Source organism: Micromys minutus (assembly GCF_963924665.1).
Source record: "Micromys minutus genome assembly, chromosome: 9".
Classification (NCBI taxonomy): domain Eukaryota; kingdom Metazoa; phylum Chordata; class Mammalia; order Rodentia; family Muridae; genus Micromys; species Micromys minutus.
The window spans coordinates 28,982,757-28,999,651 of NC_137978.1; the positions used below are offsets into that span (position 1 = coordinate 28,982,757).

The following is a 16,895-nucleotide window of genomic DNA, read 5'->3' on the forward strand; positions in this document are numbered from 1 at the left end:
CATTATAACTCCTGGAGTTGAAGGGACAGGAGGTTGTCTGTACTCTTAACCAGACAATCTGTATACAACATTCTCTTAAAACTCAAAAATTAAAACTAAAATCCCTCTGACATGGCTCTTTTGATCTTCACAATGTCAAGGCTGATTGACTTTGAAGAAATATTAATGGAAACATTTTTTCTTTCCATATATCTATTAAATGATTACAAAATTTGTTATTTTATTTCATTTTATTTATTTTGGAGATGTTCATATCCCTCAAGAATTCTTTATGACACTATATGACCATGTTTATGGGAAGAAATTTGGTGGCAGAAATGCCTATAATTCTAGCACTCAGGAAGCAGGGCAGGAGAAATTTTAACTTGAAGGCAGTCTGAACTATAAAACTAACAAGCCTGTTTCAAAAAAGCAAATAAATAAATAATCCCTGCAGCCAGGGAGACCTTCTGTAATGAGGCGCACTTGCTTCATTTCAAGAATAGACATGAGGAGCATGAGTAAGCTGAGGGAACATTGAGTTTTGGGAAAACATAAGAAAAAACCAAAAAAGATGGGAGTTTTTCCGAAAGCTAAGAAGAATATGTGTAGTAAGCAAGTCAAACAAGAGTCTTGGTGGCCACACGTTATAATTTTTCCTGTTACCTTTACTTGTACAAACTTTCCTCCTGTGTCTGCCTCTGGAGTACTGGGATTAAAGGTGTGTGACTTTTCTCTGTTTTGTTTTTTTTTTTTTTTTTTTTTTTATCTACTTTTTTTTCACAAATTTGCTTTGATTTTAGTTGTTTTATCCAATTAACAATCATTCCAGGAAACGGGTATTTGCAATAAAATATGAAAGCAGAGCAGTGGCTGCAGGCAGAAGACAGAAGAGACCAGAAAAAACAACTTCTTAGTTTCATAGGGTGGTTCATAGATTTACATTTGGAGAACCAACATTAATTTGTTTGAAACTTATTCATTTCTTAGGGACCTGTTTTCTGTGTGTTCATAATATGCTCAATACTGGTACCAATACTCATGGTACAATCCTTTAGATATTAATGATATACAGATAATTCTAGTAAAATTATTACATAATTTTCACAATGCCAGCTATGTAGGACACTGAGATAGGAATAGTGGTAGTGGTTATGTGTCAGAATTCACAGAACTATATACTGTATAATATATGATATATACCATATAAAAGAATATATATATAGCATATATAAGAATATATGTATATATATATATATATATACACACACACACCATATAAAAGAATTATATGATATGTTCATTTGAAAATAAAATTTTTCAGAAGGAAAATGCACAGTCCATAGAATGGACTTTAAAATCTATTTAAATACAATTGTATTATCTTATATTAAATAACTTCTGGGGCACCTGTTAAAATAGTAGCATTGTGAGCATAGGCTGGGTCATTTCTATATTCTTCAAAGCATGTGTCTTATATCCATCTTATAGAAGAGACTATAAGAATATGTAATGACTTTGCTAATGACTAATTGGAAAAAGTCATATTTTATAGACAACAGTGGGATTGCAGTGTTTACATTACAGACCCTGTCTGTGGCAGTAGCACTTCTCTAAAAGAATAGTGCCAGGACCAGGACTGCTAGCACCGTTGCTGCCAAGGGACTGTTTAAAAGTCACTTCTGTGTCATTGTCCTTTTGAGTTATTTGCCAATTCCCTCTTATGTAAATGAAGATAAAATATAACAAATATTTTTTAAAGATTTATTTATTTATTATATGTAAGTACACTGTAGCTGTCTTCAGACACACCAGAAGAGGGCGTCAGATCTCATTACAGATGGTTGTGACCCACCATGTGGTTGCTGGGATTTGAACTCAGGACCTCTGGAAGAGCAGTCAGTGCTCTTAACACTGAGCCATCTCTCCAGTCCCAAATATAACAAATATTAAAGCATATAATATAGCATGTAGTCTTTAGTTAGTAGCACATACATTTTATTTATTATTTTTACTCTAGGATGAACTGAAAAATTGTTGGAATTAATGTAGTCTTATTTCATCATTGTATAGTTGAAGAAACAGCCATTATGTTATGAACACAAGATCACTTATAAAATCACTTATTATCTGTTTCTTTAGTATTATTTTCTCTTAAATGTTTATCTCATAATGTAGTATATAATGGATAAGAGGAATTGGAAGAGCAGACTTTTCAAATGATTTTGCATTCTGTCCTTTTGATTTTAAGATACTTATTTATTTTATTGGATATTCTCTGTATTTACATTTCATAAGTTATACCCTTTCCCCCATTCCTGTCCCTCCTACCCCTCAACTTGCTTTTATGAAAGTGCTTCCCCCTCTACCTCAGTGCCTTGGCTGGTTAATGATGTTGTTCTTTCCATGGGGTTGTAAACCCTTTTCAGCTCCTTCAGTCCTTTCTCTAGCCCTTTCATTGGTGTCCCCTTGTTCAATCTGATGGTTAGCTGCAAGCATCCTCATCTGTATCTATATGACTCTGGGAGAGCCTCTGAGGAGACATCATATCTGGTTCCTGCCAGTAAACACTTCTTGGCATCACCAGTAGTGCTTGGGTTTGGTGGCTGCATATGGGGTGGTTGTTTATTTATTTAAAGACAGGTTCTCAAGAATGTCAGTTTGGCCTCAGACTTGCTATGTAGCCAAGGATAACCTTGAGCACTGAGATAGGCGGGTATGCATATAACCTTACTTTGTTTAGGCAGTGCTGGGGGTCAGACCAGGGCTTTCTGCATATGAAACAGCACTCTGCCAGATGAGCTACATCCTCACCAGCCTAGATCATTTTAATTGGGAACATTTTATCTAGATTTAATTATAATTTTTAGCATATATAAAGAATTTACCCTGAGGAAAAAGTTGATTAAATAATTATTTATAAAGTACAAAGAATGCAGTATGTGAAATTTTTTTCACTGCAAATACTCAAGGTTTATCTGAAACAAACAACACATATTTTGTTATCTTAACCAGTTTATTCATGTAAAGCAATAGAATTATTCAACTTTACAACCAACCCAAAATATTCATGAACATCTCTTATCTGGGAAAGGGATAAAGCCTTCTATACAACTTTTAATCCAATGATCAAATTTGACTCTATACCTATGAGTATCTTATTACTATTTACTAGGAGATTGAACTGTAGAATTTTACTTTATAAGTCAAGATCAGCCAACCATGGAAAACAAACCATCATGAGCTTGAGAGCACTTTTACAATTGCTTTTGAAATGATGTATTTCTGTTAGGGAAATATCTAACGTACAGTCATATTCAAGTGGACTAGAAGTAAGTTCAGAAGAGGAGGAAATGCACATAGGCCAAAAGAACAGAAAGTAATATATATGTGAATTATTCGTTTGCAGCTATGTGTGTACATGCCAGAGGCCACAAGAGTACATCAGGTCTTCTGGAACTGAAGACAGCAAATGGTTGTGAGCCACCATTTGCTTGTTGAGAACTGTTTCTAGAGCCCCTGAGGGAGCAGCAAAGGCTCTTAACTTCTAAGCCATCTCTCCTATCCCTCTGCCTCCATATTTTAAATTTCATTTTATGTATATGGTACTTGATATACATGTAAGTTTATGTACTGCATGTATGCCTTGTGCTAGTGGGGACCAAAAGAGAACATCTCATCCCTTGGGACTAGAGTTACAGACAATGATAATCTACCATGTAGATGCTTGGGAATGAAACCAGGAAAGACCAAGGTAGCGGTAGTAGTGCCTTAACCACCGAGCCACCAGTGAGCCATCTCTCAAGTCCCTTGTTTTTCTATCTTTAATGTCGGTTTGTAGCAACTTGTATAATTGTTATAAAGTCTATATCAGTTAATACATGCAAAGTACTTAGATTAGGATCTGATATCTGTTAAGTATCCAGGAAATATTTTGTGTAGTGATACTTTAAACTGAATTTGAAAGAATGAAGGGAAATAACTATTTAGACCCAGGAAGGGGAGGAAATCTGAAGACAAGATGTAGCTTATAGTTTTACATGGCTTGATGCAGGTGGGAAAGAAGTGTTAATAATTTGGTAGTACAAAAAGTGGTATAGTGCATTTTATACGGTGCACATCTGTGTTCTGGTAAAATTTGAACTTAAGCTGTGAGTAGTTAATGCTATTTTTTAAGCAGAAATTTTGTGCCATTTGAACTTAGGAAGCTGTGTTGTCTGTAGCATTTGCACACTTGATGTATTCAGTCTTTACAATAATAGTGCTCTAATTACCTGTTTTGCTTGCTTTTTAAAATACATTGCTTTTCAAAATGTAGTTCATAGAGGTTATCTAGGCTTTTGTGTTAAAAGTTCTGCTGGTGGACCTTAGAGTGTTCTGTCCCTTTTAGGTTTCCTGTCTAAGAAGTGGTTCCTGTATATCTTCAAATTTGAGGGCTGTTGGTTTAGTGATAAAATCACAGGTTTATGTAGACAAGCACAACTCAACAGATGGCGCCCTGGGCAAGTGACATCTTCAGCTTGTCAGGAAGTGGTAATGCTTGTTTGTGGTAATGTAGGAATGAAAAGAAACAATTGTAAATTGACTGTAATTCGTACTCAAGTATATTGCCATCTCTCCCAAGCTCAGTCTGTTTCTCAGAACTAGTAAAAACGAGAAGTGTCTTATAAGTCTTGTCTCCGTCTCTAACAAAAGGCTAAATCAATTAGGTGTGCATTAAGTGTTTTATAAATGTGTAGGTGAACGGCTGAGGGAAGGAATGAGTTTTGTGGGGAAGAATAGGAAACCTCATGAAAATAGAAATGCCAGATCTGAACAGGAGAGAACAGGGTTAAAACAGAGGTGCTTGGAAATGTGTTGGTCCCATCCTAGGCCACAAGGCAGATAAGTAGACTGTCTTTGGATTAGGTAAACCTTTACCTGAATGTTCACAAGCTAGCTGGATTTCTTTAAGGTAGACACTGAAGCAGTTCCCCCTTTAAATCCTGCCACTAAAGAAATTAGCAAACCACTCCTAGATCCAGCTTTTCAACTCACTGCCACATTCCACTTCTACCCAAATGAAAAAGAATCTTTTCTAAACACTTCTACCGGAAATTCCAGAGACATTCTAGCAGGGCAAGACTTCAAGATTAAAACCTGGCAGTTCCTTGTCATGTGTAAATTCATATCTCTGATTTCATGGTCCTAAAGTGGGCTACTTTCAAATTACTTTATTTAAAACTGTTGTTAACTGGAATTTTTTAATAACTAGTAATCAATGTAAACAGTAAATCTAATATTTAGGTTCAATCTTAATGTAATAGGAACCTGAAAAAATACTGTTAGATTTTCCATAATTTTCACTATGTTGTTTTTGAGTGCTAGCAGTTCATTAATGATTTTGTAGACAAATCAGCTTAGCTCATATAAATTTAGATACAGAGGGTTTCTGTCTCATTTGTAGACTCCCTCCTGAGAATGTGGAAGATCCTGAGTTATGTATGAACACCTACTTTATGGAAGGTGTGTGGGTATGAGTACATGTATATGTGTTTGGGATGTGGGGGTGGTATGTATGGTGCGTGTCTATGGTGCTTGCACGTAAGTGTGCCAGTACTATGTGTCTGTTTGTCCTCATACGAAGGACAGAACAAAACAAGCACCCTCCTATATCACTCTCAGTATTATTACCTTGAGACAGTGTCTCTCACAAAACCAGGAGTTCACCTTTTTGGTTAGGCTGACCAGCCAGCAAGCTGTCAGGATCCTCTTCTCTCTGTCCCCAATGGCTAGATTATACAAATAGATAGGAATAGACAGTTTACAGATGGATGGATGGACAGACAGACGGACGGACTGACTGACTGACTGAGAGAGACAGACTGACTGACTGTTCCTTGGTATTTTTAGAAGGTACCAAGCATTAAACATTAGGAAAAGTCACAGATGAAAAAAGCAAAGTTTCTTTGGTTTGTTTATAGTCTGAAAGAAGTTGTCATACTAATAGATGAGAGAGAAATTATAAACCTGGAGGTAAACATCCCTTCGTTATCTCTATGGAGAGTCCATTACTAATCAATTGAAAAGTCTATACTTGATACTCCTGTTGATTCGTGTAGCAAGTGGAAACAGATTCTTCTCACCCAGAAAAATAATTCAATGACTGTCCTTTATGCTGATGTAAGGAACGTGTTTGCATCTTTTAGGTAAAAGAATATAGATTCAAGAGAAGTAAAATAGAAAGACCTTTGAGGTTAGGTATTAGCATTCTACCCAGCTGTGGGACCCTGGAAAAACTCACTTCCCTTTTCTAAGTCTCAATTTCCTCATCTTTAAATAGGTCTCTTTGGCCAACCCGATTGTTGAGAATGCATGTGAAAGTGCTTTGTAAACTTTGAAATACAAAACTTGTAGGATTAGAAGTCCTAGATAAAAACATAGAAAGGGCATTCACTAATACTGCATATATTTCCTTTGCAAATACTTAATGATAGATTTGATGAGATGGACAGGAAATGAGACTATTTTACAGAATGAAAACCTTAGTGGTATTCTTTCCTCTTCTGCCCTTGCCCCAGAGCCTTAGCTAGGCTTACTATGTAACAGAATTGTATTGGAAAGAAAATTCATGTTTAACTCCAGCTTGCTCTATCTTTTCTTTCTTAGGGTATGTGGCCTCAATAGACATGTTCTTCTGAAAATAATTTACTAATGGGCACTGAGAAGCCTTTTGGTGGAATCTATTTGAAAGTACTAGTTTTGTCAGAATTATTGCTTTCTGTAAAACCAATAAGAATTGAGTTGCTACTTGTGAACTTAAACAGGGATGTGTGAAATCGGATTTACCAGAACATCTTTTTAAAGTATATATTCTGACTCATTCAGTCTAGAGGAGGCCCCTATTGTTGGCACACTCCAAATTGATGTCCATATTGTATGTTCCAAGAGTTACAACATGAAATGATTTGTGGCTACTCATTTCTCTATTTATACTGGAAAAGTCAGAAACATTTTGGATTTGCTTCTTTCTTTATGTTTCTTCTTTCCTAAATCCTTTTTGGACATTAGATTTGATCATCCGCAGCTTCTTTATTATGTTTTGGTTTTCTTGGATCTCTATAAATTAGAATTTAGGAAACTTCAAGTCAATTATATTAATCTTTCTTCTTTCAGGATTCTTTCGTTCATTTGTTTAGGTTGAGAATTCCATGCATACATATAGTACATTTTGATCACATCACATCACATCCCTTCTCTAAGCTCCATCCCTGTTTCCTGTACCACTTTTCCCTCGTGTTCCTTAAAAAAACTCTACCTGCATGTTCAAGGGTGTAGGACGATCTGCTGAAACATGGGTAGCCTCACAGGGGCACTGTTTCTGAAGAAAACTGACTTCTACAGCAGCCATCAGTTGCCAATAGCTCAGAGGCTAAGTATAGAGTTAATGCAGGCAGTCTTACACAAGCAGTCACAGCTGCTATAACTCGTGTGCTCATGGGCCCCGTATGTCCAGCAAATACTGTTTTATTGCAGACACCCACTACTTCTGACTCTTAAAATCAGAATAGTTCCAGTCCCTATGCCTGAGTCTTGGGTGGAGGGAATGTTATAAAGCTGTCCATTTTAGAGCTGGACACTTCAGTCTCTTATTTTTTACATACTGACCAGATGGTAGTCTTTATATTGTCATTTATTGTAAGAGTTGAGAAATATACTAATCTGCAGCTGTAAAGGTAAGAATTTAGGGGGTAGTTTCTTTGTCCACTTAGTAAAACTATAATATTAGATTCTCCCCTAGGGCTCATGACCTACCCTTTCATAGGGTTATTTTGGCCCAGTTAACAGTACCAGGTATGTGTTCTATCTTGTGGAGCGGATTTATAGCCCACCAAAGGTGGTTGGCTACTCCCATAATATTGGCACTGCTATTGTACCAGGGGATATATCTTGCCAGGACAGTGTGTAGCATCTCCTGGTTTTAATTTGCATTTCCTATTTACTAATGAGCCACACTTTTTATGTGGTTCTTTGATTTACATATACTTTAATTGGTGAAAGGTTTGAAGATCTTAACCATTTTAAAATTTGCATCTTTCTCTTTTTTGAGAGTCCTTTACATATCTAAAATACAAAGTCCTTTATTTAATCTGATATGTAAAGACTTTTCTCCCTGTCTGCGGCTTGTATTTTACTTCCTTTTATAAGTTTTTATTGTCTGTAAGAGAACAGAAGTATCTTAAGGTTTTTATTGCTGTGGAGAGACACCCTGAGCAAGGCAACTCTTTAAAAAAGAAACAAGCAAATGAACAAACAAACATTTAGTTGGAGCTAGATTAGTGTTTCAGAGGTTCAGTCCATAGTCATCATGGCAGGAAGCATGGCAGCCTGCAGGCAGATATGATGCTGGTGAAGGAGCTGAGAGTTCTACATCTTCATCAAAAGACAACCAGAAGGAGACTGTCTTCTTCACTGGATAGAGCAAGAACATAGGAGACTTCAGTCTACCTACACAGTGACACTTCTTCCAAGAAAGCCGAACCTCCTCCAAGAAGGCCACACTTGCTAATAGTTCCAGTCCCTATGACCAAACATGAGTCTTTGGGGTCCAAACCTATCCAAATTACCACAAGAAGTTTTAATTCTTAAATTTGAATTCAACTTAAGCATTTTTTCCTATTATGTATCCATGCTTTTGAATCAGACTTAGAATTGTCTCCTAACATATGGTCACTATGCTTTCCTGTGTGTTGAAATTTGAGCTATGTGGTTATCTAGTAGTTCTAGCACTGTTCCTAGAACATTACCCTAGTCTACCAAATCACCTTGGTGCCTGTGTGGAAAAACAGTTGCTTATATAACATAGATCCATATCTCAATTTCCTTTTTTCCTTTGTTCCATCTTTATACTGACACTGTATACTTCAGACAAAGGACCACAAGAATCAAAACTTAATCTTAACTGAAAGCCGCCTCCATAAGGACTAGTTTTTATAGTACCAGAAGATGCTTATAGGAGCTGCCAAGGAAGAGAAGCAATCAATAATGCCACCAGCTATGATGCCTATGAAGCACAGCCATTACTAACATGACCAAATTCCCAAATAGTCCAATAGTGGCACACATCCTTTGGCAGTACCTAACAGCTCTCTAAACTTAAGGCCTACTCAGCAACAGGCAATAATGCCTGGTACAGGAAGCTTACCCAACTTTTTTGGCTACTGAGGTAATGGATCTTAAAGGAAAACCTTCTAAACTACTTTACTGAACCAACAGTTCTTCAGTGCATTCTAATACTTATCCTTATACCACAGTCCGTATTAAAGAAACTTCTCTTTGCTGCAAATGAAGACCGTTAATACAGCGGTTTTCTCTTAACATCAGGAAGAGGGCAGATATCTGTTCAGATCACTTGGTTCACCAGTGAACTAGCATTTCTATCCAGTCCAATAACTAATAGCTCTGCTCCTCCATAGAAATCTCTGCTCTATTTTCTCTCTATGTGAGGTTTTCTATTTACCTTATGTATTTATCCTCTCATAGTTGTCTTTCATTAATATAGTATCCTTAAGGTTTGCTTATATTGTAGTATCTTTCCTTTATGATGGAATTGATACTCCGTTTGTGTGTATGTGTATATGCATGTATTTGTATATCACATTTGTATGTTCACCTTTCTATCTGTGGACATGAGCTTTTCCACCTATAAATGCATTCTTATTGGACGTTTAAGTCATTTTTTATGGACCTACTTAAAGATATCTACTTGAGTCCTTTGCACTTTTTTTCATCAAATACATGATTTGTAAATATTAATTGCATTTTGTAGATTGTCTTTTCTCCATGGCATCGTTTTTTAAAGAATTATTTATTTATTTTATTTTATGTGAATACACTGTAGCTGTCTTCAGACACACCAGAAGAGGGCATCTGATCTCATTACAGATGGATGTGAGCCACCATGTGGTTGCTGGGAATTGAACTCAGAACCTTTGGAAGAGCAGTCCATGCTCTTAACCAATGAGCCATCTCTCCAGCCCCCTCCATGGCATTGTTTGATACATAGAAGTATTCTTAATTTTTATAAGCCTTTCCTTTCTTCATTTCTTTCCTTTTTCAAATTTTTGAGATAAGATTTCACTCTGTAACCAAGGCTGGCCTAGAGTTCACTCTACAAGGACATATTTGATGGCCACAGGAGTAGTGTTAAGAGGCATATTTCAGGTTATCAAAGTAGATTGTAGATTAAATTTAACCTCAACCTTGGGATTTTTTAATAATATAGTATAGTATGTGTTTATCAGGGTTGCCTCAACAGTATTACCTCGAATTCCCAAAATTAGAGGTTACTCTAAATAGGACATGTAAAAGGTTCATGGAAAAATCTATAGAGAAGATAAAAACAAATAATCTTCATGTACAAATAACTGTGAACACACAAGAAGACCATAATAAATTAGTGAAATTTCATTCTGAACCACATGCATTTAAGAAGTCCTTGACGGTCAAGAAGCGACATAAGCATGGAAAAGATGGGGATGCATTCAGGAGCCAAGTTCCCTTCTGAGCTCTGCTACTAGCTTTTTTAGATACGATCATGCACTTACCCATCCTTATTCTCCATCTCTAAAGTCGCTCCTTTGGCCATATTAGTCTTCTTATATGTTTTAAAGCACATGAAAGACAGGTATAATTTTGAGCAATAGAGCTGATGGAGCAGAACACAGCCTTTAAGGAACAAGAGCAGAGTAACCTAACCCCGAACACTTAACAATGGATCAGTACGTTCTTTAACAAAGTGTTGATGTTGTCACAAGTAGACTATCGGCCTTATTAGTATCTCCAGTGCTAATGTTATGGCAAATGTAAAATTGATAATGAATATTTGTGGCAAAATGAAATGAGAAAAGAAGGGCAGGCATGACAGTGAAGGTTTAAGAAGTCTTCTACAGCAGATGGCACATTATGGGGCACAGATCCTCTATTTAATGTCCTTTTATATATGCAACCCTCTGTTCTAGAACAGAACTGTTTACTTAGAATGATTGTTTTATGAACTGTAGTTGTGCTTAAATGGTTTCCAGCTGAGGTAGCCTGTCCCTTTGTTGAATGTACATAGTATCACAACAGGTCAGTCCTGCCCAACCAGTTGACTACATTGACCAGGTAGTCTGCTTTGTAGATGAACTATATCTTTTTCCCTCATTTCACTGCTAACAATTGATGCTTTATTCTAAAAAGGTGATTATCCAATGTACACTTGGAGCTGAGGGTGTAGCTCAGTGGTAGATCCTGAGCTTATCCTGGACAGAGCCCTAGGTTTAAGCCCCAACATCATAATAAACAAATGAAAACAGAAGCCAGGTTGGTGGCACATGCCTGTAATCTTAGCACTTAAAGGGCCCTGGGCTACATGAAGCCAGTATAAAATTTAAAAAATCAAGCATAATGGTACATGCCCTTAATACCAACCAGTGTTTGAGATGCAGATGCAAGCATATCTCTGTGAGTTTGTGGCTAGCTAACCTGATCTATATTGTGAATCAGGCCAGCCAGTACTACATAGTGAGAACATGTCAAAGAAAGAAAGGAGGAGGCTCTAGAGAAATGACTCCATGGGTATTTACTGTGTATGAGGATTTCAAGTGGATTCTGGAAGTATGTATCTATAGCCCCAAGAGTGAGGGGAAGAAACAGACAGCCAAGGGCTCTGGCCAAGAAGCCTAGCCAAATCAGTGAGCCCAGGATTTGAGATACTTTCTCCCAAAAGCTAAGGACACCGGAAGAGCACAGCCCATAGAATCAGCTAAGCAGGGCTCATGGACACTGAAGTGGCAGTCATGGAGCTTACATGAGTCTGTGCTAGGTCCTCTGCATATATGTCATAGTTGGTTAGCTTAGGGTTTGGGGGTATCTCTAACAGTGGGAGTACGGGTGTCTCTGACTGTCTGCTCTTGGGACCCTTTTCTTTCTACTGGGTTGTCTTGTCTAGTCTTGATATAAGAGTTTGTGTCCAGTTGATATCCCTGGGAAGCTTTCTCGTTTCTGAAGGGAACCAAAGGAGCATTGGATCTGGTGACAGGAGAGGTGTGGGGAGAGGGTCTGGGAGGGGTGAAGGAAGGGGAAAGTGCTGTAGGGAATAAAAGAAGAATTAAAAAAAAATCCTAAGGTTTAGTACACTAGCAGAAGATGTTTAACATGGATGAGTGTACCTCTAGCACACATACAGACACACACAGTTACATGTATTTATCCATCCTACACTTAATAACACCTCTCAGAAAAATATGGCAATATATATTTTGTGATGCTTACTCTGTATCATGGAAGGATCCTATATATTGAATAAATAACTATATGATACATAATTACAATTTAATAAATGCTTTAAAGAGAAAGCTCAGCATTTTCTAAAACCAAAACTAATTTTTAAAGAGATAAAATGAGGAAAATAAGATCAAATTAAAATTTTAAATATCTTAAATATTCACAGTGCAGCTGTAGAAAGGGGCAAGATTATTCTTTTAACTTGTTGATTGCATTCTAGAGATAGATAATTTTAAAAATATTTATCCATGGGCACTCAGGATCCATAAGAGTTTGATGCTTTAATTGACATCTAAAAAGAAAAACATTTACTCATTTTGTAGATTGCCATCAGCAGCACCAGGAATTGTGCCCAAGTGTGCTAGCCTACCCATTGTTGCTTCTCAGCTGTGATGGAGAAACTAGAATTCAGAGTAACTGCTTTAGATGAACTGTCTAAGTGGCTATTATGCATAAACTTGAACATGTTTTAAGGAAAGGTATTTGCAGTATAATAAATTGAATGAACATGAAAACAAGACAGAATTTGCCTTGTTGATTCCATCAAGTCACCATAAAAACCTCATCAAAAGAGCGGAGTGAATTATCAGTTTCAGTTGGTGAAAACATAGTTATAAATATGTCTGCATAGTTAAAATATACTGCTAAATATGTCTCTAGTACATTTTAAGGCACATATATATACATACATAGAGGTGTGTGTGTGTGTGTGTGTGTGTGTGTGTGTGCTGTTTTTGCTTTATAATTACCTAAATATTGGAATTAGCAGACCTTATAAAGAAGGCTAGTCTTGACTAGGTAACAGAGAGAGCACCTAAGAGAATGCCGAAAACACATATTCCATCTTGAGAAAGCATACAGTTAATTGGAAAGGGAAAGAAAGAGAAATGAAATTTCCAGTTATAAGTCAGAAGTGGGTAAATATTTATGACTGTATATTTTTCAGTTTAATGCAACAATGACTGAAAGAGAAACTTGCATTCCTGTGTTTGCAGTTATTTATCAAATTTAAATATGTAGCCAAGCGTGGTGTGTATATATTGGCTATTTCAATGGATTTTACAAGTAAAAATTTCTGTTAATTAAATTTTAATTTTATATAAAATCATGAGTTTAATGTAGGCAGATGTATACTCTAGAACCTAAAGGTATTCAAAAAGAGGACATGGCTGTGGCTCTGTCAGGCAAGTGCTTCCCAAGCATGGGGACCTGAGTTCGGATCTCCAGCAAACTCTTAAGCACAGCTTGCAACTCCAGGGCTGAGAAGTTAGAAGTAGGGTCTCTAGAGTGCATTGACTCGCCAGCCTCTTATGTTTAGCCTTTCTGGTTCTCTTTTCTTAATGTTTTAGTGTACCACATGTCCATGTGATTTTTTTTTTGGCTAGATTATGCATAAGAGAGAACATGATTTCTTTCTGAGATTTTGTGAATCTTCCCTTAGTTCTTAGTTCTTAGTTCTTCCCTTAGTTCCTTAGTCATACACACAAAATATTGTAAAAGATTTCGACCCAGATGACTTTTGTTTGCTGTGTAGTTTGAGTATGGATGTGTAGGGAAGTACCTAGTAACCAAAAGAGATTGTTTGTCTTAACAAGTGAAATTTTAATGTTCTGTGAACTGAGGTTCATAAGGGTATTTTGCTTTCAGCCTCTTTTTAATTTCTTCCCAGTCCTTAGTACCAAAGGGAGAAGTGTTCCATGCTTCCCTGCAATTCATATGCTAATTCTCACAGTAGCCATATTGACATACTGTATTTCAATTCACTGTGAAGGAAATGAAGGTTCTCCAGAGCTGTTATAAAGCTTACAGTTACATAGTAGCTTATAAATAATAGAGTCAGGTTGTTCATCTTGCTTGTTTGCTTATTTTGTATACTTTAAAGGCTCCTTATTTAACTGTAATGTATTCATTTTTTAAGACAGTTTTCCTTTTAAAAATGATGAAACTACCTTAATCTCTTATTTAAGGATGAACGTGAAGCCAGAGAAAATGTGAAGAGAGAACAAGATGAGGCCTATCGCCTTTCTCTTGAAGCCGACAGGGCAAAGGTAGGTTTGGTCAAGTTTCTTCTGGAATATAGAACTGAAATCTAAATTATCTTTGGTTATCCAAATGCCCTCCCCCATCTCTCTATTTAATTACTTAGAACCCTTTTTTAAAAATGTTAAATTTTCATTAGAGAAAGCTAGGGTCAACTAACAGAAAGTAGTTCTACTCATAATTCTTGAGTCATTCATTTTGACAAAATAAGTTGTGTCAGAATCATAAAAAGGTAATAAAATGAGCCTGTTTATTTTATAATTAGAAAATGGTAGAACCTACCATTTGCTCTCTGACCAGGGCTTTTTACATGGTTAGAGGACACCTTGAAAGAGTTGGTTCTGTCCTGTCACCGTGTAGGTTTCAGGAATCTACTTCAGCAGGCACCCTTCTCTGAGTCACTTACATGCCCAAATGTTTAATTTTTTTTTTTGAATGACTAATGTGCTGTTAAGTTGAGACTGGTGACTTATTTATGCCCTCAAAAAAGACTTAAATTATAAGTCAAGACCACAGACTTCTGTCTCCTAAGGAAAGTGTCCTACAAGGCATCAGAGAACCACTGAATTTTGAATGTTCATGAACTAAGTTTCAGTGGAAAGAAAAACTCAATCTTTCTAGCTTTTGTGAAGTACCAGCAAATGGGAATGTGCTGGGGATGTGTCCTACAGACAGTCAAAGCGAACTACACAGAGGACTGGGCAGTAGAACAAGCTAGCTTCCAGGACAGACTGTTATTTATGAGGGGTGATCAAATGTGGGGAGCAAAAGAATGTTGTGATGGTTTTTTTGTGGGGTGGGAGGTTGTGTTGGTTTGATTTGATTTGGCTTTAGAAACAGTCTCTGTATTCTGGATTGGCCTTTAATTTGCTATATGGCCAAGAGTAAATGTATTTCCTAGCCTCCTGCTGCTACCTCCAGAGTGCTAGGATCTAGTGCCATCATGCTTAGTTTATCTTTTGTGGTGTTGATTTTATTTCCATTCTTTATTCCTGAAAAAAAAAATGCTGTTACCACACTGCCTGTGTAGATGTTGAATAAGCCATTTAGATATAATTCCTTCTTTTTCTTCTCCTGCGTCCTATTAGAAGCAACATAATACAATAAAAATAATAAAGTTTCTCATAGCAGAATTCAGTATTCTGGTTAAACACGTATCACAGTCCTATATGAGCTTGATTCCTTTTATTATTTTTATATAAATATTTATTAAATATTTACTTCTTTTTCATTGTATTAACAGAGAGAAGCTCATGAGAGAGAGATGGCAGAACAGTTTCGTTTGGAGCAGATTCGTAAAGAGCAAGAAGAGGAACGCGAGGTAGAGCCTAATTTAAGAAAATAATTCTATTGAACTTGCTAGTGAGGCTGTTAATGTTTTTAATAACACAATTGTGCTGTTTCTGGCCTCATTTGGTATTAGAGATCAAACCTGTCTTCAGAAGAATTATTCCTGATCTAGCATGTGGAACTCTTATAAAAAACTGGATAAAATATTAGATTCATCTTATTTTTTTAATCTTTGCTTTTTTCCCCCACTTGTTGGCTTAAATAGGCACTTCCTATCATTCTTCTCTTTTCTTCCCCTGAGAATATACTGTATATTTCTATCCTTCCCTGAGAATATACTGTCTATATTTCTATCATTCCCTATCATCCCCTGAAAATATACTGTCTATATTTCTATCCTTTCCCTAAACAATACCCATCAGAACTATACTGTTGCTTCTAACAGTGTCTTGCATTGAGCTCCTAGTTTGTTCAATTAATATTTTCCTTTTGAGTTTATGTCTCTATCAATATAGAGAAAATTTATACTCACTCTCTGTGTTTTTTTTAATACTATATAACTACTTTGAGAAGTTATAAAAAGCCTAGAGGTATAACTGAGAAGTGGATTAGTTATTCTTGGTAAGAGATGTTGTCCTTCCTGTTTTTCACTAATTTTACCTGTTTCTCTCTCTCTCTCTCTCTCTCTCTCTCTCTCTCTCTCTCTCTCTCTCTCTCTCTCTCTCTCTCTGTGTGTGTGTGTGTGTGTGTGTGTGTGTGCACTCACACATCTGTGTATACTGCTACTCTTTATTTATCCTTTCTTCTTTTCATTAACAGTAACAACAACAAGAATTTTACCAACAGGCAAATGATAAGAAAATGCTTTCTGCCTACAACAACAAATTTAATCTATACAACGTCTATAAAAAGAGCAAATCAGCGGAGAAACATGTACTAAGTGGCATGGGGCATGGTGTAAACAGAAACAAAATGTTTTTGGAGTAAGGCACGGAGGAAAATAGCTTCCATAGCTCTGATAGACAATGTAAGAAGAAGTAATATTTGAGCCAGATCTTGAATGACATATTGCTCATGATCTGACACTTAAACTGAGTTTCTGCCATACATACAAGCCCTGGTTCTCTAGGCAGGAAACTGTTCATTGAACTGCATTTGAATATACTTATTTAGTAATCATGAGAATAAGCCACAAGTTAAAGAGTTGTCTTCACAGGTAAGAACAATGAAGCTCAGTAAGTCATGTGTAGAAATAGAAACAGCTGAGCTTCTCACCTAGC

General features: G+C 36.5%; 1 protein-coding gene across 1 annotated transcript in view; it reads left to right on the top strand.

Annotated features, from left to right (window-relative positions):
• The window catches only part of FAF1 (Fas associated factor 1), a 265,810-nt gene that overhangs the window by 217,853 nt on the left and 31,062 nt on the right, over nt 1-16,895 (top strand). Inside the window, exons 16-17 of the mRNA XM_080921695.1 lie at nt 14,253-14,333; nt 15,569-15,646. Coding sequence (XP_080777821.1) covers nt 14,253-14,333; nt 15,569-15,646 — 159 coding nt within the window. The remainder of the gene's footprint in view (nt 1-14,252; nt 14,334-15,568; nt 15,647-16,895) is intronic.